General features: G+C 37.1%; 2 protein-coding genes and 1 long non-coding RNA gene across 6 annotated transcripts in view; 1 reads left to right on the top strand and 2 right to left on the bottom strand.

Moving 5' to 3' along the window:
• The window catches only part of LOC139118339 (DNA replication licensing factor mcm7-like), a 28795-nt gene extending 22289 nt beyond the window's left edge, over window positions 1–6506 (top strand). Inside the window, exons 16-17 of the mRNA XM_070681603.1 lie at window positions 2800–2909; window positions 5831–6506. Of these exons, the coding sequence (XP_070537704.1) occupies window positions 2800–2909; window positions 5831–6047 (327 nt within the window). The 3' untranslated portion in view covers window positions 6048–6506. The remainder of the gene's footprint in view (window positions 1–2799; window positions 2910–5830) is intronic.
• A 2372-nt stretch (window positions 6507–8878) lies between these two features.
• LOC139118333 (uncharacterized) lies at window positions 8879–12666 on the bottom strand. Its single transcript, XR_011548682.1, has 3 exons — window positions 12571–12666; window positions 9819–9858; window positions 8879–9015 (listed from the first exon to the last, which is right to left on the bottom strand). It is a non-coding gene; the product is annotated as an uncharacterized lncRNA (long non-coding RNA).
• A 5959-nt stretch (window positions 12667–18625) lies between these two features.
• Window positions 18626–21865, bottom strand: part of LOC139118345 (trimethyllysine dioxygenase, mitochondrial-like) — a 49045-nt gene continuing 45805 nt past the window's right edge. For 2 of the 4 annotated variants that reach the window (XM_070681613.1, XM_070681615.1), the window contains exons 5-7: window positions 20411–20559; window positions 19811–20041; window positions 18626–19177 (exon numbers count right to left, since the gene is read on the bottom strand). In XM_070681613.1, the coding sequence (XP_070537714.1) occupies window positions 18904–19177; window positions 19811–20041; window positions 20411–20559 (654 nt within the window). In that variant the 3' untranslated portion in view covers window positions 18626–18903. The remainder of the gene's footprint in view (window positions 19178–19810; window positions 20042–20410; window positions 20560–21865) is intronic. The other 2 variants (XM_070681614.1, XM_070681616.1) reach the window with 2 other exon arrangements.

The following is a 21865-nucleotide window of genomic DNA, read 5'->3' as shown; positions in this document are numbered from 1 at the left end:
GGCTGGTCCAACCATGTTGCCTACCTCCGTCGAGCATGTGGCTATCGTCTGACGAAATTGGCCCGTGTCAGACGATGTATTCCTGAAAAGGTTCGCAAAAATGTTATCTCAGCTACAGTTTTCTCCCTTTTAGACTACTGTGACACTGTCTTTTCCAACTGTAATATTACTCTCAAAAGCAATCTACAACGCATAATTAATTTTGCAGTTCGCATTCAGTGTGGACTCAAAAAGTCAGACCATGTTACATCTTACAGAAATTCACTCAACTGGCCAACTATCCAGGAAAGGCACGACCAACACTTAAAAAATCTAGTTCACAAATGTATCAACAAAAAAGTTCCTGTCTACTTGTCTGACCTTCTCACAAAAAATTCAACAATTCACCAGTATAACACCAGAAGTAAATATCATGTTTCTAAAGCCCACAGTCGCTCATTCAAATATCGTTCATCCATCATTGCCAATACTATAATTTAAACTACTTTTCTGTGCCTGACTATTCTTTTCTGAGTCATTTCTTGGCCGATTTGCATGTCAACTTCCTGCTTGTTTTAATTGAATACACGGTGCTCACTAACTTTTTATGCTTATCTTTTGATGTGTAGTTTTTATAACTTTTAACTACTGGTTTTTTATTGAGTTATTTATTTATTTATTTTTATTCTGTATATGTCCATGTATTTTATTCAATGCATGAAAATCCATTTATGGATGCATTGACTTGAAGTAATAAAATTACAAATTACATAATTCAAACATCATAATCCAGCAGGGACTGTGTCATCAGCGATGACATGTTTTAACTTAATTTTTCGAGAAGGATACTTCACATTAAATTCATAGGTAATGACAATACACAGAGTTGAGTGAAACATTTTGTATTAAAGTGAAGTTCAGGAACACAGTGCGGGGCTATGCTACTCAGACAAGCTTGTTTGGTCAAGTATACATACTTCCTAGCGTTCTCATTTTATACCAGTCCTTTCCTATGAAACACCTTCTTTTCTCTATGCAAAGTTTCAATAGTTGATGGTGTCAATGAATATTCTTCATCTGTTACAGTAAATGATTATCTGTTGATTTGAAAACTCAATGCTCATTTATGAACTTTGCATAAATTAATACATTCATGTAGGAAAATCTTCATTGAAATGAACAGAATAGACTGATGCTCTCTATTATATATTTCCAAGACATTGAAACCTTTTTCATTGGCTATGGAAAGCCACTTTGATAGTATATGTGGACACAAATTGGTGACAGATGATCCTTACAGCTTTTACTTTTTTATATCCTCACCCAGGGGTTTCACAAAGTTTTGAAGTAGAGGACCTAAATAAAAATGTAGGCGGCTTGCAGCTGCCACGACAGAAAGGTGGTTGTCAGGGGAGGGGGGTCCAGTAGAGGGGTATCCCCCCTCGCAAAGGCTGGGAAAAAATCATCTAAAAATTTCACTTTTTACAGCTCTGTGACTCGAAATTGTAGTGGTTTCAGGAGTATTGTCCGCAGTATTCCAGGACAATTTGTGTTCATAATTAAAAATGATACATAGTGTAGTAATGTTGATTATATTTTGTACAAAGAAAACTAGAATCTAGAAACAATTTGACAACATTGCTCAGTAAAGTAAGAGCCTCATGATGTATGATGTATGTTATGAAAATTGGTATGTTAAGAATCTCTATGCTTTTAGGAGGTAAACATTATAATTGATTATCATTAATGATATTAATTTGATATAGTAGATGATATTTTAAACACAGAAAACAAACTTTTCATTGTTGTACAATGTTGTGCTCTAAATTAATAGCCCTGATGTTGGTATGAAAATCAGTAGATGAAGAACCTAAATGCCATTAGGGAGGTAAAAAGGATAATTTATTTATCAATAATGATTAAAAATGACAATGTTGACCATATTTCACATGTAGAAACAAAGATCTTCAACATTAGTTGACAATATGGGTATGCAAAGTGAGAATCTTGATGTGTGTGGGATATGAAAATTTGTACGTTCAGCAGCTCACGTATGGATTTAACCTGACGATAGTTTTCAAAGTGAGTTGGGAGATCTCGTACTTTAAACCAATCAGGGCGAGCTTCTTATCGTCGTGGATAGACTTAAAAGCAGTACATATCATACTTCAGCTGGTTATACGCACACATTGACGCCTATGGCAATGCAAATACTAAAATTTGAACTGTAGTAAATTGGGAAGTTTTTGTTAGAAAAAAATCGGGCCATTCCTTCGAAAGCAGTTTAAATTCACACAATTACCCTTCTTTTGTTCCTAAGGTGCACTTTAAAAACCCAAGATCATACAGCAAAGCTTCTTACGTTCTTTATCAGCCATTTTGATTGATCTTATGAGGGCTGACAGGAGTGGTACACACTTTTTCATTGGCGGGTATAAAGGTCACCACATAGGCATCAGCAATTGCAGTAGCCAATAGAATCATCTGTTGCAATTCCATTTTTTATTCAGGCAATACACCCTTAGATGTTCTACAAGGTGATCGTCTACTAAACTTTGTTTCACATAAAACTGGCTGAATAATTAGATTACACAGCTTTTGATACTTTTGTGAATCATTTCAAAATGTAAAAATTATTTTAGCAATGAATTAGTCCCAATTTTCCAAAAAAGTAACTGACAAAATTGTGAGAGTAACCGGTCAATTTCGCCAGCTGCCTGTAACAGCTATTTCATAAACAACTCGCACCAGTCTAACAATGTGTCACTCTAGCATTTTGGATGTCACATCACGGCATTGCAATCTGATCTGGTTTTGCAGGCACGTCTTCGTTTAGTTGATGTGGTTGAAAAGGATGATGTGAATGAAGCAATGAGACTGATGGAGATGTCTAAGGATTCACTTACAGGACAACAAGAAACTACAACTAGGTAAGATGATTTTAGTACCAACAGTTTTGGGGCGTAACATTAGGATCAGGATATAGAGCTAAGATTAGGATACAGATACAGCTATGTACAGAAATGTATCTGTAAGCAATTGTTGTAAATATCTATCTCTATTAAAGCATTATAGGGCAATATGGTGTCACAGGCCATGATCTTTTATAATCAGGGCTCGAAATTCATTTTTAGCTCACATTGGTATATGTATATATACCAAAGAGAGCTGATATGGTAGATCTGTGGCATCTGTATGCTAGTATGTGCAGGTGTTTGTCTGTCCAGATCAATAACTCCAAAATTGCAGCACCTACAATGTAAGTATTTCGTGCACAGGTGCTCCCAGGGGCGGAGATGTGATTTTGTTCAAATGAACTTATCAGTCAGTGTTCTCCCTGAATAAGGTAACAGGGGCGTGGCGCCCTCTTGTAAATTCCGAGCGCCCCCTTGCCAGAAATGAAAAAGATTTATCTTTTTTGAAACATAAAACAATAAAATGTACGGGAAAAAAAGTTAACAGTGATTACAAGCAAAATGCGAGCGTGAGCCTCGATCCTGCAGACTGCAAACAACGTAATTCTCATCGATCTTGCAAATCTCGCGAGTTTGTGATGTCATCCGAGATCATAAGCCCTTGTGCAACTCATCGAAGGCAGCCATTGCATGGGCTCAGTCCGTAACGTACGTTAGCCACGGTCCCTCCATAGGGACCGTGCATTAGGTAACCGACTTAGCTGAGTAAACATGGCAAGGAGCTGGAGGGTAACCAAGGACAGCAGAGTACACTGAAGTTTTTATAGGAGGTTAGAATTTCGTTTGTGTATTCCTTCCCAAAGCAAAACAACCTAATTTTAGGCTCGGTCGGACGTGTATCAGGATGATAAAACGTGAGTGTTACGGTGATAATTTTGACATCGATGAATAAATGTATGTCTCTAGACTCGCTATGTTTTCGTTTTCAAAAAATGTAATCTTCATTGAAATCCGTGAACTGTAATAAAGTTATGGAACACTGTTTCAGATCTCTTTTCCTTTGAGTTTTTTATACGAAAAAAAAAATGCTCCGCAAGCCTGAGTTTTATGGTCACCGTGATAATTTTGACATCGATGAATAAATGTATGTCTCTCGCTATGTTTTCGTTTTCAAAAATGTAATCTTCATAATTGAAATCAGTGAACTGTAATAAAAGTTATGAAACACTGTCTCAGATCTCCTTTCCTTAAGAGTTTTTATACGAAAAAAATCTGAAAAAAATACTCCCCAAGTGCCACCAAATAACACCATTTTAATCTCTGTTTTTCAAAAGCTCCAAGGGCAGGCGGGGGGAGGTCTTCGCACATCTTCGCCCTCTTCTAAAAAAATCCTGGGGAGAACACTGTATCAGTGTCAAAAATATGCTAAAACTCTCTACCCACAGGCCAGATTTGGTTGAAACTTGGTATGCAGATTTTTTATAGTGACTTTAAATTTATTCAAATTGTGGTGAAATTTTCATATTTGTATTTTGGGGGCAATTTTCTCCATATTTGATCAAAAAATCATTTTCTCCCAAAGTTCTTGTTCAATTGCTTTGAAACAGTGGGTCAGTGGTGTCTGTGTATGTATGTATGTTTGTATGTATGTGCAGATATATGTCGGTCACATGCAAAAGCTCCCAAACTGCTGCACCCATCATCAAAATATTTGTGTACAGGTAGACCCAGGGGTTGAGATATGACTTGTTCAAATGAACATGTCAGTGTCAACAATATGGAAATGAGGTAAGAAAAAGGGGAAAGCCTGCAAATGTGTGGGAGTGGTGGCATTAACTGAAGCAGCCCACATATCTGAGTTGGAGACTCTGTAATCTCTAACCTATTTGTATGCAGTGTACCTATTACAGTATGTGCAGGACTGGTGGCAGTGACTGAAACAGGCTCCACTGACCTTGCGTCATTTCCTGTCATTGTTCATGAACTGATAAATATTGGCAGACCTCCTGAAATCATGAAGGACTGTTGAAACATTCCTCTACTAAGCCTGTTTCGAAAGTTGACCTTCAGTGCCTAAAGTTTCAGACCTTATTTACGTTTGTCGTTCTTGTTTTTCTGACGACAAAAACAAATGCATTCAGGATAGGCAATTCCATTCCAGTGCTTTGTGTACTGTCCACATGTCAGCTGTGTTGGAGAGAAGGGTACATCAATTCGTAAGTGGCCATTGTAGGTAAACTTTCATTTTCAAGTTGGCGATAAATAAAGGTTGCATCATTGTGTCACACTCCTCACATTTTTTGTGAAAAGTTAGATCAAATAAAGTGACACCGTATTTTTTCTATGTGTGATTTAGTAATGAAAAATATTTTAAATCTGACATGTTTGATTGACTGGAAACAAGCAGTACCCATCTGGACTACATAATTTGGTAGCCCCAGACCAATTTTTGCAGTCAGTGGACGTCGGGCTACTGGGAATTTCGAGCCCCGTTCTAATTTCAATTGCGACATTGTCTTGTTCTGCTGCGATCTTGAAGTCCTCAGTCCCTAAATGATTGTATTCAGTCACAGGACACTGACTGTTCAGGTATCCAGCAAAAAAGACAAGTGCATTCAATGACTGAATTAAATTATGTCTATTTCACTATAATTCCCCACTTTACAGGTAACTTACCTGTAAGTTGCAAGTTTTTGTACTTTGTATGGGTGTGTTATTCTGGGTCAAATTGAAGTCTATAGTTGTTGATCAGCATAAAAAATGTCAGACATTGAGTCCCAAAACAAAAGCTGTAGTCTTTTCCATGCATGCATCTTGCTTAGGGTTTATATTGCATGTAAACGCATATGATTAACAGGTCCTTAGCCCGCAACTCTTTGTAAAGATTCTATGGAGACTTTGAATACTTCATTTAATGTATGCTGCTTGCTTTTCAGAATACAACGTACAGAAGATGTTATCTATGGTCTCATCAGAGATATGATCAAAGAGAAAGGTGCAAAGAGTATCAAATTTGAAGATGCACGTCAGAGTTGTCTTGCAAAGGGTTACACCCCTGATCAGTTTGATGAAGCTATTGATGCATATGAAGATTTGAACGTTTGGCATGTGAATGCATCAAGGACAAGAATAACATTAGTTCAAACACAGTGATCTTAAACACAGTGATCTCAAAAGAAGTCGCCATTAATGTGTTATTTTAGAAGTCTAAGAGACACGATGGCTTTCAAATATCATGTTAATGCTATTTATTTGCAACGTCTTTGTATTGCAGAATTCTACCACAGACTTGACACCAACCTATTTCAAGAATTCCTTTTGTAGCAAATTTCAGCAATTGCCTCGTCATTCAAATAAGTGTTGTAACACTAGATTACACCACACTGAGCTCTGCCAGCGATAGACATGCTTCTTATACATCAAGTTATGCAAATATTTTATAGATAATGAACTTAGTAAAATTTGGATATCTTTATCATATTTTATGAAACCATAGCAGTAAGAGAGTAGGTATCTCTACTTGAAGTTTTCTTGTTTATTGGAAATAGTAATAGGTGTCTGAAAGTGTAACATTTTATTTTGGTTGTCAATAAATTGAAATTTCCAAACATATACATGTTTCACTTTGTCAATAGCTTGTCAGATGTGGACTATTGAAATTGAAATGGGATGGTGATTATGAAAGGGGTGAAATATGTGAAATGTTGAAGTCTGCAGGTCTGTTCGTGCACACGGTACGAAAAATTTCCCACAATCCAATGCGATTTGTACCAACGCAGATCGAAATGCGCAGAACTCAATTCTTTTCTCACCAACTGCGCAGGTTGATCTCCAACGCTCAGTTACGCTTAGACACTCTATGTACGCGGAGTGGCTTGACCGATCGGCTCTGTGAAAACGTACTTTCAGACATCGTCGTGTTTTTTAACGCTCATTCTGTGATATTTTCTAAAGATAAGTTAGTCAAATATGCCTAGGCCATCAAAGCGGGCGAAACAGGCGCAAAAGGCGCGGAGATCGAGTGTTGAAAAGGCCCGAGAGCAATCATCAGGCGAACACGAGGTTGGTCCGCGGCCGCGGCCGCTGCAAATCGGCACTGTGGCACAGCCTGTGCGACCTTGTTCAATTGTTGACTTACCATCGGAGGTTTTAACCGAAATTTTTCAGTATTGTTGTTTTTTTAATAAAGGTGATGATGATCATGTTCAGTTTATGAAAGTGAAAAACTTCTGTAACTTACGTATGGTTTGCAGCCGATTTTACGCTATCGGGACAAGTGACTTGTTTGTTAGGGGAATGGTTCGAGATCACGGTTTGGGCAGCGGCAATGAGCCGGACAATTTTCAACAGAGTCGAGTGTTCCACAAGTTCAAATTAATGAAAGCCCGATCCGCACTTGCAAACGAACTTAATCGATGTTCTGCGTTTGTAGTTGAAAAGGGGTTTGGTAAGGTTCGCCAGGTCATAAGAAAACTTGTGGAAAACGTGAAACGTCAGTCAGGTGCAGACACGGAGTATGTTGATGCCGCTGTCTCGGTTCTATTTAGTTCAGATCGATCAGCCATTTCTAAAAAATCCATGGGTGGGAGGGCCTATATGAATAAAATTTTGCGGCAACATCAGATTATTGGGGAAAAAATATCGGGAAATGATGAGTCCACCCTGTGGCAATTACGAATGAAAAGGGACAAAACGTTTGCAAATCTATTTTAACACTTGATTTTTTTAAAGAAGCCCTTTCTCTAGATATTCTCCCTCAACCTATTCAAACTGCTTTAACTAATACCCTGCTACCACTAGATAATGATGAGCAGCACGGTAATGAGGATATTGACAACATAGCATTATGGAATGACAAGGAGGCTGAACACATCTTTATTCATTTAGGTGGGGGGTTGTCAGAAGCCGACTATGATGGGCTTGAAAAGTCTATCAGGACACCTAATAATGTCTCCAGAATTCCAAGACTTGGTGCCTTGCGGAGCAATTTAAGACGTTTTCATGAGATGGTTGAAGAAACTGAGAGCAAGAATAAAAAGGGTTGGTACATAAAGGATCTTGAGGGGTTAATTTGGCAACATTTAATTTGTATATTAAGAGAAAATAAATTAGATTTTAACATTGAAGACGAGTGTGAACGTAAAAAACTTGAAGTGATTGTTGGGGAGGGAGGCGATACTTTCAGGATTTCAAAGGGATTTCTCAAAATTTTAAAGTTTTTGCAATAAGTGGGGCAATTCGGGTAATTAAGTATAATGGTGCAGAGGTGTGGCGAGACCCGAATCCCCAGTCTGATGCCAGCCGTATCCCCTTTGCCATCATCAACGCACCTGAAAGTGACACACTGATACAACAGGACATACTTCCTATTTTGAATCTGACTGAGGGCTGGGCCAAAATACATTAGAGGGGTGGTATATCGACGAAAATTAGAGGGTGACGAAAAGTACAAGAATTTGGTTTTGCAACGAAAAAGTACTAAATTTTTTTGTAATTTGTGTTTGACATCTGTGGAGCAATGTCATAATCCACATCATGAATGGGAAATGACAGTAACGCTTGAAAAGATGACTGAGTGGGCAGAGACTAACAGTTTTGGTCAGACCAGTCATCCTCTAATTGCATATAATCCAATCAATGATTACACCATGGACACCTTCATGCCAAATTGCGAAATATTGGAAAACTTATAGATGAGCTCTTTGTTGAGGCAGAAAAAATTGATAAGCAGCTTGAGTTTGTACAAAAATTTGCCAAGCTACCAGGATCTGTACAGAGTGAGATAAAACAATATGAAAGTAAACTGTCTGAACAATTTGACCTGAAGGTGGAAGTCCATGGTGTAAATCATGAAACAAAACTGCTTACAGCAACACAAATGGATGACATGACAAAAGTCAACAGGAAACTTGAAGCTGCCGTTGACAGTTTTGATTTCAAAATAAATGAGACTACAGACATGGACATTAATATTTCAGACAGTATTGAGTCAAATATTGAATCTTTAATTGTAAATAATAAAACAACACACAAATGTTCAATGTGCAGTATGCAATATGCGACGAGGCCAAGTATCAACAGGCATCTGCAAAATGTCCATGGGAAACTCCATAGAAAAGACCTGGAACAAAAACAGAGGAACAGTGAAGCAAAATTAGAACAGGAAAAGCTCAGTATTGTGAAATCTATTGAGAGCATCCTCAATGGCAAAGAACCAGAAAATCTGAGTGTCAAAGTCAAAATAGAGACAGACTGATGATGATTTCAAAAAATATGAAAGTATAGATGAAGAAATTAATAAAGTAGGTGAAGCAGGTGACTTAATTGCATATCACAGACACACAATGGCAAAAATGATTGAAAACCATACAACAGAAAAATACACAGTTTTGATAAACCACATGAATACACTTTTAAAATATTCCCCTCCTAAAAAAGACAGTGAAGGAAAGGTCTGTGGAAGTAAGGAGAGTGAACAAAACAGACTATCAAAGAACAAACAAAACAAAGCCATTCAAGACAGCCTCTCTACCATTGAGAATGCAATGTATATCTCTGAAAATCCCACCAGTAGAGTTTGTCAACTGAAAGCATTCTTAAGAATAAAAGGCATTGTCAAAAATATGGGGGCGGTTACGAAGGTGGTGCATGCACACGCATGATGGACAATGATGTCCTCAGTGGATGCAATAAAATTCTAACCGATTCAAAATATGCAAGCACAATCATATCTTTGATAAGGGAATATAGACTTTTAAATAGCATAATGGCAATTACACAATTTGATGCAAGCACTTTCAAACTAATCAACAATCAATACAATACAAATATCATAGATTTTGATTCTTTAATTTCAACATTTCATTCCAATGCTGTCAACTGGGTCAAAAGGATAATTTGTGAGTTACCTCACATATCACTCACCTATTATATGCATACTGTAGCTGCACATGGACACCAACTCCTGAAAAGAGATAAGCAACTCCTGAAAAGAGATAAGGGAATTAATATACACAGCAGCTCAGGAATAGAAATGTCCCATCAACGAATGAAAATGGATATCAGGCGTCACCTGGGTGGGGGCACTGGGCAAAGACTATTTTAATCAGATGGTCGTACAGAACTGATCCTGAAATTTTGGCTGCTTCTCCTGTGAAATTTTGAACTTATAATGACTGCATATGCATAGAACACGAACATTCTTGTACATTTAAAAAAATAAATAAACAAAAAATAAATAAAAATTAATATCAATAAACAATACTATGTGAAATTTCCTATTGACAGGCATTGTGTAAAGTCTTAAATAAACAATAGAATGATAGATAACAAACAAATAAACAAACAAACAAACAAACAACAATAAAAACATGTCTATTTACATCTGTTCGGAAAGCTTGTACTGCAAAGCATGTTGGCATGTATTTAGATGGCCAGACGCAGTATGCATCTTGCATCTTGCATTCTGATACACTGCAGTGCATCTTTTAAAAGCCTATGTCTTGTCTTTATGTTTTTCCTAAACCTTTTAACATGAAAGTAAATGCTGACAACTGACAGACACAGAAAAGTACCGGATGCGCTATTTTGCGGGTTGCGGGCTGCGGGCTGCGGGCTGCGGGTTGCGGGCTGCGGGCTGCGGGTTGCGGGCATGAAAAATGTGTGATTTTTGGTATCATTTTCGCTAGTAGATAGAATAAATGCTAAAATAGTATCTAGATGTATTTGTTTATGGAATAAAAGCCGTGAACTTCTTGAATAATGCCGTTATTTTAGCTTACATCTGGTAAAGCACCACCAACGTCAGAATAGTCCATTTCCCATCCAACATTCGTCGTTGCACAGCGCACTGCCGATCGAAGCTTTCGAAATGATATGACTGAACACGGATGAGTAATAATATGAACACAAGACAGATTTCACAACAACTCGCTATATTAACTTTTTATGTAATGATTAGGACGGATAGTTTAAAAGTAAGTTTCGGATCGTTGACAGCACAGATGAACTGGGAGATGAAGTTCGGTTCGTTGAAACTCGACACGCCTAATAATTTGTTACTTTTTCATAGAATGCCATGCCCTTCTCACACTTCAGATTAGTTCAACCGCCGATAAAAGCACAATTTTCAGAATCGTTTTCAATGCCGTTTAAAATTATTTTATTGTGGTGAACACGATAATAGTCCTAGGAAACTTTTCATAGTCACGCTGGATCAAATGCATATGGAGCGACTATCATGCTGCAGGTGCAAGTCATAGAATATGTTCATGATATTAGGAGATACACAATTATTGAGAGCTGCAGAACACAAACTCATCCAAAAATATTCCTATTAGATCGATTCCTGAAAATAAGTCAACGCACCGACGTGTTTTTCCCGCTGAAATTCTCGCGTAAAATGTTAGCGGAATGTCGTTCTCTGTGGTCGTGACCTCGGTTGAACCGAAACGGCAAAGTAAGCTAAGTCCATTGTCGTACGTCTTTTTCTTTTTAAAGATTTCATGAAAAATACACGGCATTTAAATACACAACACTTCTACGCTTTTTGAAGTCAAATCTTTCCTTACACATTGCATTTAAGTAGGCATTGTTTAATTTTCTGTATGTGTTGCCCTAGAACCGAATTGTGAATAGATGCATTACAAAGAATTTACTTCCTATGGCCTGATACTAGAAATGTAACAATTTTCATTCCGCGATAAGTGGCGACATTTCCGAGGCGCGAATTTTTATTGTCAGTCTGGTATTATTTCTCACTCACATCCATGGCAAGAAAGAAAAGTGATTTCAGATCCCAAATTATTTATTTGTGATGGCCAGGCAGCTCGGAACAAATAAATTGGTCCTCGGAATCGCCGCTTTTAGTTTAGCAGATTTTGATTTTTTTTCAGAAACATGACGTATTTTCACCCACTTGGTATGGTCTGTTATAGCATCTTTAGTCCAAAAAATCAATTTTACAGCATATATGTTTTCAACAGCCTTCAAATGTACAGTATTATGTTAAAATACACAATATGGAATATGTTGTGTTTCATTAATTTTAACCATCTTGACCTGATGTTGAAAATATGGACTTGGCAGGAAAAGGGATACTGTACGATAGACCTGGTCATGATTATTGATAATAGACACCTTCTAAAGGTTTTATTTCTTATATACTAAATGCCATATTACATATATTAGAAATCTAGCCATAATTCTAAAAACCCGCAGCCCGCAGCCCGCAACCCGCAACCCGCAGCCCGCACTTTAGCAGATACCGAAAAGTACAGTGGCCATGCCATGGTCAGTCACAGCTGCAGTATAGTACACTGCACTGCCGGAGGTAGATACTGCAGGAATATTCCGTTGTCAAAACCTACTATGTCAGTAGCCTACCTGCCTAGCCTGCCTTTGTACAGGCTAATTACTGACGTAAAACTTAGAAAATTAAAGTAGTTTTTACATGCTCATAGTCAAATTCCTACTCCTCCTGCATTCATTGGGTGAATATGGGCGATCGGCATACCATTGCAAAGCTCTCGAGTTGCTTAACAAAAGTACGTTCTCAAATTCATGACCATCACAGTTGATAAGAAAAAGGCGCCAAAAATTAAGGAAATCGTTGCTTTTTTCTAAAATTCATATTTTGACAGAAAAAATGGACAAAATCACGATAATCTCAACGTACCTTTTACCGTCGACTTCCAAGAAATGGCCTTGTACTCCTTTCGTCGGGTAGGAGTGAAAATGTCAAAGAAGTAGGCTTAAAACAGCAAAATTTACAGCTTTTTGGTCAAAATGTTCTGATTAATTGCTAAACAATGGCTTCACTGAAAAGAAATCGGAAAAAAACCATGAAATCGGCAGAAATTGCACTTTATAAAATTGTTCCTTGATCGAGGATGGTCTGGGTCATGCCCTTACAGCTGTTGTAAACGCGGCAGTCTGAGATTTCCCAGATTCTTCACAGCGCCCTCTAGCGACCAAAATTCGTATATGCGTTGGTACAAATCGAATGGGATTGTGGGAAAGCTAGCGTCCTGTGCGTGCAAAATTTAGCCTTCTGACAACAAGCGACCAAGCAGCCAATATAGCTACACACTGTTATGTAGAGAACAACTATTTTTGACACGTGTAGATGGTGGAAATCTTTGATAGCTCATATCATTGGCCAGACAAAAAATGGCACAAATAACTGCAAAAATACACAATTGATAATTTAAACATATTACGATCATCTCTAAGAACGTGTCAACCAAAGCCACCTGACAAGTTTTTTTGAGAATCAAATTTTCTGACCAAAAATAGCAAAAATTAAATTATCCCCCAAAAAATAAAATTGCAGACTTCATCATAATTTCAACAAGTCATTGCTGATGACACAGTGCCCACTGGATAGTTTTTGAATTGAAATGGCACAAATAATTGCAAAAATACACAATTGATGATTTAAACATTTTACGATCATCTCTAAGAACATGTCAACCAAAGCCACCTGAAAAGTTTTTTTGAGAATCAAATTTTCTGACCAAATGTAGCAAATATTGTCCACTTAAAAATAAAATTGCAGATTTCATAATTTCAACAAGTCATCACTGATGACACAGTGCCCACTGGTGTTTGAATTATGGTGATTGAATTACATGCTTGATAGTTTCATTACAGGGGAGAGGGGTTTTTGTTAAATGTTGGGAAATATACGATCCAATATGACCACCCGGCAGCCATATTGGATAGCATGAAATAATTTGACGTGCATATGTATGCCACAGTACTTTATCCTTGCACACAGTTTAACAACGTTTTACTGAGTACATTGGGCAACTTGTTTCTGTGAGAAAATCTGCTTGCTTTGCTATAATATCTGATACTTTTGGGAGGCCTGAGGGGGTACCCCGGCCCCATTGTCTTTTACTGACCAGAGAACGTGTGTCGCTGAAGTCGGTAGAGATTAGCATGCCATTCACTGACTTGGGGAGTAATGCATTCGTCATTATTGCAATTGCTTGCCATAATATGTGCGGCAAGATTGGATGAGCGAAGGTGATCCGTTCGTCTTGGTGTCCTGACGCCAAATGAGCCAATTTCCAGTTTGGGCGTTGAACTTACAGCAATACAATACGGGATATCTTCGGGGGTGGCATGCTTCCAGTAGTAGGCATGATACCTTTGGGCAAGGTCATAGGTCACTTTATCCATTGAGTTTGGATGGCAATGTTGCAGTATAGTTCATGATAGGTGAAATGTATTTAATTTCTTTACACAAATCTTCACTGTTGCTGTGGCCATAGACCCTCGAGAAAAACACGTTCTCGAGGGTCTATGCTGTGGCAAACCACAAAAACCTGAAGATGAAAATACCTTTTTTAAAAGTTCAAAATTTGCTTTTAGAAAAAGGCAGTGGCTTTTTAAACATTTAAAAATTTCAGGCATGCAACACTGAAAGTTTTTGCCCTTTTTAGCCACAGCCCATTTAATGTTATCGACCCGGTTTTGTATTTAATCCAGCGAGTCTGGTTAGTTGTCAAACCTGGCATCAGACAAGATTTCTGGTCAAACAAACTCTAAATCTCTGTTGTCACTGACCAGTTCTAATTTCATTTGCTTTTGGAACGACATGCAACTCCTTATACTGATGGTGTACCCGTCCGTTCTCAATATTTTCATTTAAAAGACAACTTGATGCTTCATACAAAAAATACTTTGCTCTCATAAAACCATGGCAAGGTTCATCATTAACTCAGTACCCTCATAACAGTGTTCAATTGATTACCTCGTCCTATTGATCGCATGAGCATTGGATCTTGTTCTGTTGAAATTGTCAACTCTGCAAGGAACATCGATGTGATATATGAAAACTATACTTCGCGTAAGCACATCAACATGACATGCCAATCAATTTTCAACCATTTCCGTCAAATAAACCTACAAAGCTCTGAACAACAATGCTCATGCCAACAAATAGGTCTTTCAGGTTGACCATTTACACTTGCATGTTCATCACACACATTTTCTTCTGAAGTACACACACAATGTGTTGATAAGCCAGACATTAAAGTTGCCAACTCATGTAATCACTGGTTAGAAAAACATGAAAGTCTCTGGGGTCTTACGAAAGCGGTATCTTTAATTTGCAAGAAAAATATACCAGGGTTATATGGGCTTGGTAGAGCCTGAACACAAATTGCCAGAATACAGGGTGCCAGTTTATGACCTCTTCCACGTAAACAGAAAGGCAATGGACTGCATACACACACACAAGTTGACCACTCACACACACTGATTGAATGAGTCGGCAACCTTAATGTCTGGTTTATCAACAAAGTCTGTGACACTTTAGAAGAAAACGTGTGATGAACATGCAAGTGTAAATGGTCAACCTGCAAGACTTGTATGTTACCTTATCCATCTCAGAGTTCTTTGATCTAATGGTAAAATTCTAGTTCATGTATAATGAAGTAACTGCCAAACCTATGGCAATCATGCCTTCTCACGCACTGAACACTCAACTGGAACAATACTCCATTAGAAGTGTGCCAGTCACCCACTCTTGGTACTGTCAAGAAGATCAAAACTTTTTCAGTTAGGTAGAGCACACTGAACAACCTTGACTCTGTAAAGTACCATTGAAAATAGTCTGGCAGAGACCCTGCGAATCGCGTTCTCCCCTGTTGGAACACGCGCGCCCTTCAGAGACGCGGCGCGAATCCCAGGGTCTGGACGTTCTTGCAAGCGACCGGTCGGATTTCTTCCTGATCCGGGTACTTTATAGAACTCCACACACCCGTTAATCAAAACAAAAATGACAAGAAGCATAGCCAAATAAAATGAAAAATGAAAAATAAAAGCATACCACGTATATAGGTCTACCGGCCACTAGTACATATTCTCTCTGCCCAGTTAGATAGGTGTTTCTTTTGAGATCACTACCCTTATGAATATTCATACCCTTGCAAAAACGAACAGTCGCTGTGTCTGGCAGCGCGTGCTCACAGCTGCACAGCGTAGTCTTCGAATGCAGGCCCGTTGTGGGCGCACACAAAACAAGGCACAGCGACTGTGGAGAGTCTACATTGAACACTATAGCGCTACAGAAATCCATTTACTCATTCAGTATACAACACTACTAATATTCATAATAATCAGTGCCTTTGTGTATCTGTACTTCATTATAATCACTTCAGTATACTTAAAGGGACAAAGTCGGCCATTTTTTGTGAATTTTGGTTGATACAAAATACTACTTATTGTTTGACATGTTGAAAGATAATGAATGAATGGATGACCATGCATATATTCGACCCCGGTTTTAGACATGATACATGAGAAATCATAGTGAGAATGAATAAATAGTCATGACCATTAATTCTTTTTCGCTATGGTTTCATTTGTCTAAAACCGGGGTCGAATATATGCATGGTCACCCATTCATTCAGTATCTTTCGACATGTCAAACAATATAAGTAGTATCTCGTATCAAACAAAATTTGTGAAAAATGGCCAACTTTGTCCCTTTAAGTCTTGAAAGTAACAACTGAGGACTGCCTCCATTCAACACAAAACAACAACTGATACTACTTTTATTAGTCAAATATTGCAAACATTTCTGACACCCACACAGGCCAAAATGATATTATGTCACCCTAAGTTGCTTGACATTGGCAATGTTGCTTTCAATAAAATTCAGTGGATACTTGGTGGCTTAGTAGACTATCGATTGTTGAAGAAATATGTACACAAAGTCACACACACACTATAGCCTTGACCCCATTCTGCGCTTTTGGCCTTCGTCCACATTCCGTCTAGCCTCAAGGTCCACTTTTAGTGCTGTAGAATAAAACATAGGGCCACAGTCCCTGAAGCTACTATAGACATGGATACAAAATTAAGTATTTCCTGACTGTATGAAATTATCTCACTTAGGTCATCCTAGGGACTTGTAAACCAAATAGTAAAGTTGTCTGACCAGCGGTTTTGAAAGAACAAGCAACTCAACAGTTGACAGAGCTCTGCTGTGTTATGTAGAGAATAACCTTTTGTGACACATGTATTGATGAAGAAGGTGGATATCTTTGATTAAAATTGTACGTGAGTTGTGCTGAATAAGTTGAGACTGTACATACTCAGAGAAAGCACACTGAAGAGACAAATGTTTGAAACTTAAGAAGTTCAAAGTCATCAAAAGCATTATAAGGAATCATGTAACTTTCAGTGCACTGTTTACACAGATTGCATAATTGCTATAAATAGCACATGAGGAATCTTACAGCCCAGCTTTACCATAAAAACCCTATCACTTTTACAACTCTTTTAATTGACCAATTGGAATTAGAACTTTCTCTATCTCTATCTCTATTGACTATTTTGAGCAATTTCTTTTAGATAACATACAGGGCACAATAAATGACGGTTCAGAATATGTCAAAGTTGGGATTCAGGAAAGTTGCCTTTACATGTTTTAATCCTCCAAGATGGTAGGCATTTCACTATGAACTGTCAAAAAAAGTTGAACTTTCTGATAATTATACACTAAAATTATTTTGGCTTTGATGATTTCCTAATTAATTCAATTATTTAAAATCATATTAATTATTTTTTTCTGGGTGAATTAATAGGGTTTATACAGTACAAGAATTACATACAATGTAAGTCAAATTTTGACCAAAAATGACAAAAAAATCCTTAAAAATACACATTTGCATATTTCATCACAATTTGAACAAATCTAAGTTGGGTTACCCCTTGGGACATGTATACCAAATAACAAAGCTGTCTGACCAGCAGTTATGAAGAAGAAGATTTTTTACCAAAAACACCTTTTTTGGCATTAATTTGCCTATTTTCAACAATATCAAAAAATTAAAAAAAATAGTTTCTCAAAATCATATTTTTCATCTACACAACAAATATCAATCAGTAAGTACTGCGGTTCTCAAGATATTTGAGTGGACGGACGCCTCACAAACGGACATACATACATACATACATACAGACTGACTGACGACGGACGCCGGACGGATACCCATCCCAATAGCTTCTATAGACTATAGTCTATAGTAGCTAAAAACAGCTCATTTGAAAGTGAATGGTCTCCAGGAGAGACGATGATGTCACTGGCGTCCCTTTGAAAGTCAATCAGTCAAAATGTTCCTCTTATGATTGGCCTATGATTAAATGAGTGTTGCTCATAAACTGGCCAGAGAATGTGTACCATACTGGGGCATAATGAATATTAATGAATGCACCCAAACACATTATAGGCTAATCATGAGGATCATTTAGAGTGATTGACTCTGAAAGGGAAACCAGTGATGTCACAGTCTCTGTTGGCCACCATTCACATTAAAATGAGCAGTTTTTACAACTGTAGCTTGATCACTGCTCACGTGGCTAGTCAGAGTGTGGTCAGAGGTCAAAGCGAAGAATTAGGGTATAGGCTACACGTGCACTGATGTGCAAAGAAGTGAACTAGCATTAATATTAACTGCACCTTTCATGCTTATGTTAGGAATGATCTTATATAAAAGTATATTAGGATATGTCAAAAATACACATCAACATTCAGACCATTGGTTTACATTGAACAAATAATTTAACAAATCTGAAAAGTTGGCATACTTTCACTGTAAATCAATTATGTATTTGTAAATTGTTCCCTCCTAAGCGAAAAAATGCCAACTTGTACAAGCTACATCTATATCTTCATCTTTTCATGATTTGTAAAGTAAAGATTTTCAAGTGTATTTGGAATGTTCAGACGAAGATACATTTATTTCCAAACTTCAACATAGTTTGGTATGATTAATATTTGCTTTAGCTGTTCTGGTTGTGCCCCTTTTACATATGAACTTTCTTCAGGAGGCCTGTAAAAATTTCCAAATCTTGGCAGACAATTGTCAAATGTTTTCAGTAAGATCTCAGAGGAGCTGTATATCTACAAAGTCCTTCTCATAGAATATCAACTGCAGTTTACTTGTAAAATTTCCATGAAGGCAAAACATTTAAATTAGAAGGGACTAATTTAAACTGAGATGTTGAGCAATGTTCTATATCTGCTGATAAGGTCATCCCGTGGTAGATAGCAACCACACACCTTTCGATTACCAGTGTAGGAAGACCTTCCATGCAACACTCTCCAGTTATCAACTATCAACACACTTCCAGGCCATAGTTTGATCCAGAACTCATTTTTCTCTGATGCAATCTGTTCAGCTAATGCAGACAGAGCTTGGTAGAAGTTGTAAACATCTTCACTTTCAAGATGGGTAATGGTGCTACGATCATAAGTATTGAATCTGTAAGCAAGCAACAACAATTACTGTTGGATTGATCACTGAATCTTTTGAGTCGCAATTGTGCATAATTCATTAACATTCTTGTTGTTCTGCTTTTCTGTTTCTCATATAATTCTTCCATGATCTGTAGTACAATGAACATTTTGCTAAGGTTTCTATGACACACAATTTGAGCACATCTACAGGAACCTGCATACCAAGTCTCAACCAAATCCGGCCTGTGGGTACAGAGTTTTAGGAATTTTACAGTATTTTGCCTGTTTGCTTTATTAGCACATTTTTGACACTGATATGGTCATTTTAACAAATTCACATCTCAACCCCTAAGTGAACCTATACACCAAATACTTAGATGGTAAGTGTCGCATTTTTTGTATTTTTTGTGTGGATACATGCATGCATACATACATAAGCCACTGACTTACCATATAAGCTCTCTTGGTATACATATACATATACCAAATTAGCTAAAAATAATCTAGTCAAAGAAATTTCTTCAAATGGCAAGAATACTTCATTGGCAAATGGAAACAAATAGTATCTTATATTCGGTTACCATATCTGTAACCTTCAAATATGGTAAAAAAATGCAAAGGAAATCAATATTACAAGGTTGTTGTTGCTACTACCTACCGTATGCAGATTAATTCTCTTGTCAATGGGTGATGTTGTAATATTGGTCCAATTCCTTCGAAGCAAAAGTTGTTTATGTTGTCAATGAAACGGTGACTTAAATTTACTTGACTTAATATTTGATAGTATTCGGGATGTTGATGTTTCAGAGTCTGGGCAGCCTGAAATCCATCCACAAGTAGTGTCTTTCCTCCATCTCCATCATGAGAAATGCAATGAAATACTTGTAACCTATTGAAAGAATTAATACAATAACCCTTGTCTAGGAAGAAAGCATTCTTATCAATCTATGACATCGATAATGTCAGTATATTTGAAGAATTAAGAAAAACGTTATGATTTGACAAAAAGGACTCTTCAAGTTTGTCTAACATTGCTACAAGAATAAACTGATTTCTAAAATTTGACACAAATTATTCTGACTTGCTTGTTGAAATTTTCTTCACATTGTCAAAACCAGGATATTGAAAATGGATGAAAAACAAACAGATGAGTACTGTTAACTGCTCTGTTAAGTCATCTGTGCAGGACAATTGGAAGACTGCCAGATTGACTAAAATACATCAAGCTAGAATCAAAATTCAATGAGATTGTTCTTACCCGCTTGGTTCACTGAAGTACGTTGTATCGGTGTGTGCTCTGAGTGCCACACTTGAATAAGCAGTGTCTGCATATTCAAGCTCATTGGTAAAACTATACATTTTACCGTACAATGTTTCTCTGATAATAGATATCCGTTCTGCCACTTTCTGGAGAAGATATATGAGTAAAATATCAGGTCTGATAAACAATGAAATGTTACTGGGAGTATTTGTACAGATTCCTTTCACTGAGAAAGTAGTATAATCTGTAATATCGGGTTTGAATTGAATTCTTCTTTAAGCTAACAAGTCTTCTTATGCTGAACATAACTTACTTGCATGCTCTACCTTGTTCAATATTTGAGGATTCATAATTTATTATAAAATACTTCAGGTAGTTGCAATGATATACCGTACATGCACATTTTATGGTAATTGACAATGTACTGATAATTTTTTTGTCACAGTTGTTAATACATTAACTTTGATGTAGGATCTTTCGACTGGTAAAAGCTAACAACAACAAAGGTAAAGATGGAATAAGGAGAAATCCTGCATCAGATTTTAATCTAACATCTCTAAAAATCTCACAGATCAGGAAACACCTCTTGAAATTTCTTCACAGATACACATTTGAGTAGTAAACTGAAAACTGCAGTAAAAATGATGAGTACTTGGAGTTGAATGAAAAAGTTGTATAATAATCACCCCATGATTTAAAACACATTCGAACATGGTTGTCAGGGATGAAAAAGTTGCATAATAACCACCTCATGATTTGAAACATTTTAAACATGGTTGTAAGGGATAGAGGTGAAAGTTCTACTGTTATGGCAGAGAGATACTAAGTAAACATGTCAAATAACGTTTTAAAATGATCTACAGCTTGTGAATTACAACAATAAAGAAAGAGGCCAATCCAACTTTTTTATTTTTTATTTTGATACACAGATCAACGGGAAAACCCACTAAACAGATCTGCGAAACAAAAATGTCACACCATCACAAGACAAATGTACAAGACAACCATAAAAGTAATTCATTACATTAAATTGAAAAAATATACACAAATCAAAAACTTGAAGAGAACTGTTAAAATGACTGGATAAAATAGTTTTAAAACTACACAGTGTAGAGAAAATATCTATATTACATTTGAAAGAGATATCGTTAAAAACAGACATGCATCTGGGCACTGTCAAGAATTTTCTGCAATTAACAGAACACAAGTCTGGTTTAAAAGGGTTTCTTGCGTAAATTTCTACTTGGGCCATAAAAGCAGATTTGATTTAAAATATTTGGTGGATCATAATGTGAATGGATTATTTTGTATAAAAAGCACATGTCAAGGGTTATTCTTCTATTGTATAACTTAGGAATGTTAAGAATTCTGCAATAAAATGGATGGCTGGATTTACTGCAGTGAACGCTGAGTTTGCGACGAATGCATTTCACAAACTTAATTTGTACTCGC

Source organism: Ptychodera flava, chromosome 19 (genome assembly GCF_041260155.1).
Source record: "Ptychodera flava strain L36383 chromosome 19, AS_Pfla_20210202, whole genome shotgun sequence".
Lineage (NCBI taxonomy): Eukaryota > Metazoa > Hemichordata > Enteropneusta > Ptychoderidae > Ptychodera > Ptychodera flava.
The sequence above is the reverse complement of the archived record's forward strand: the minus strand, read 5'-3'. Positions and strand labels throughout refer to the sequence as shown.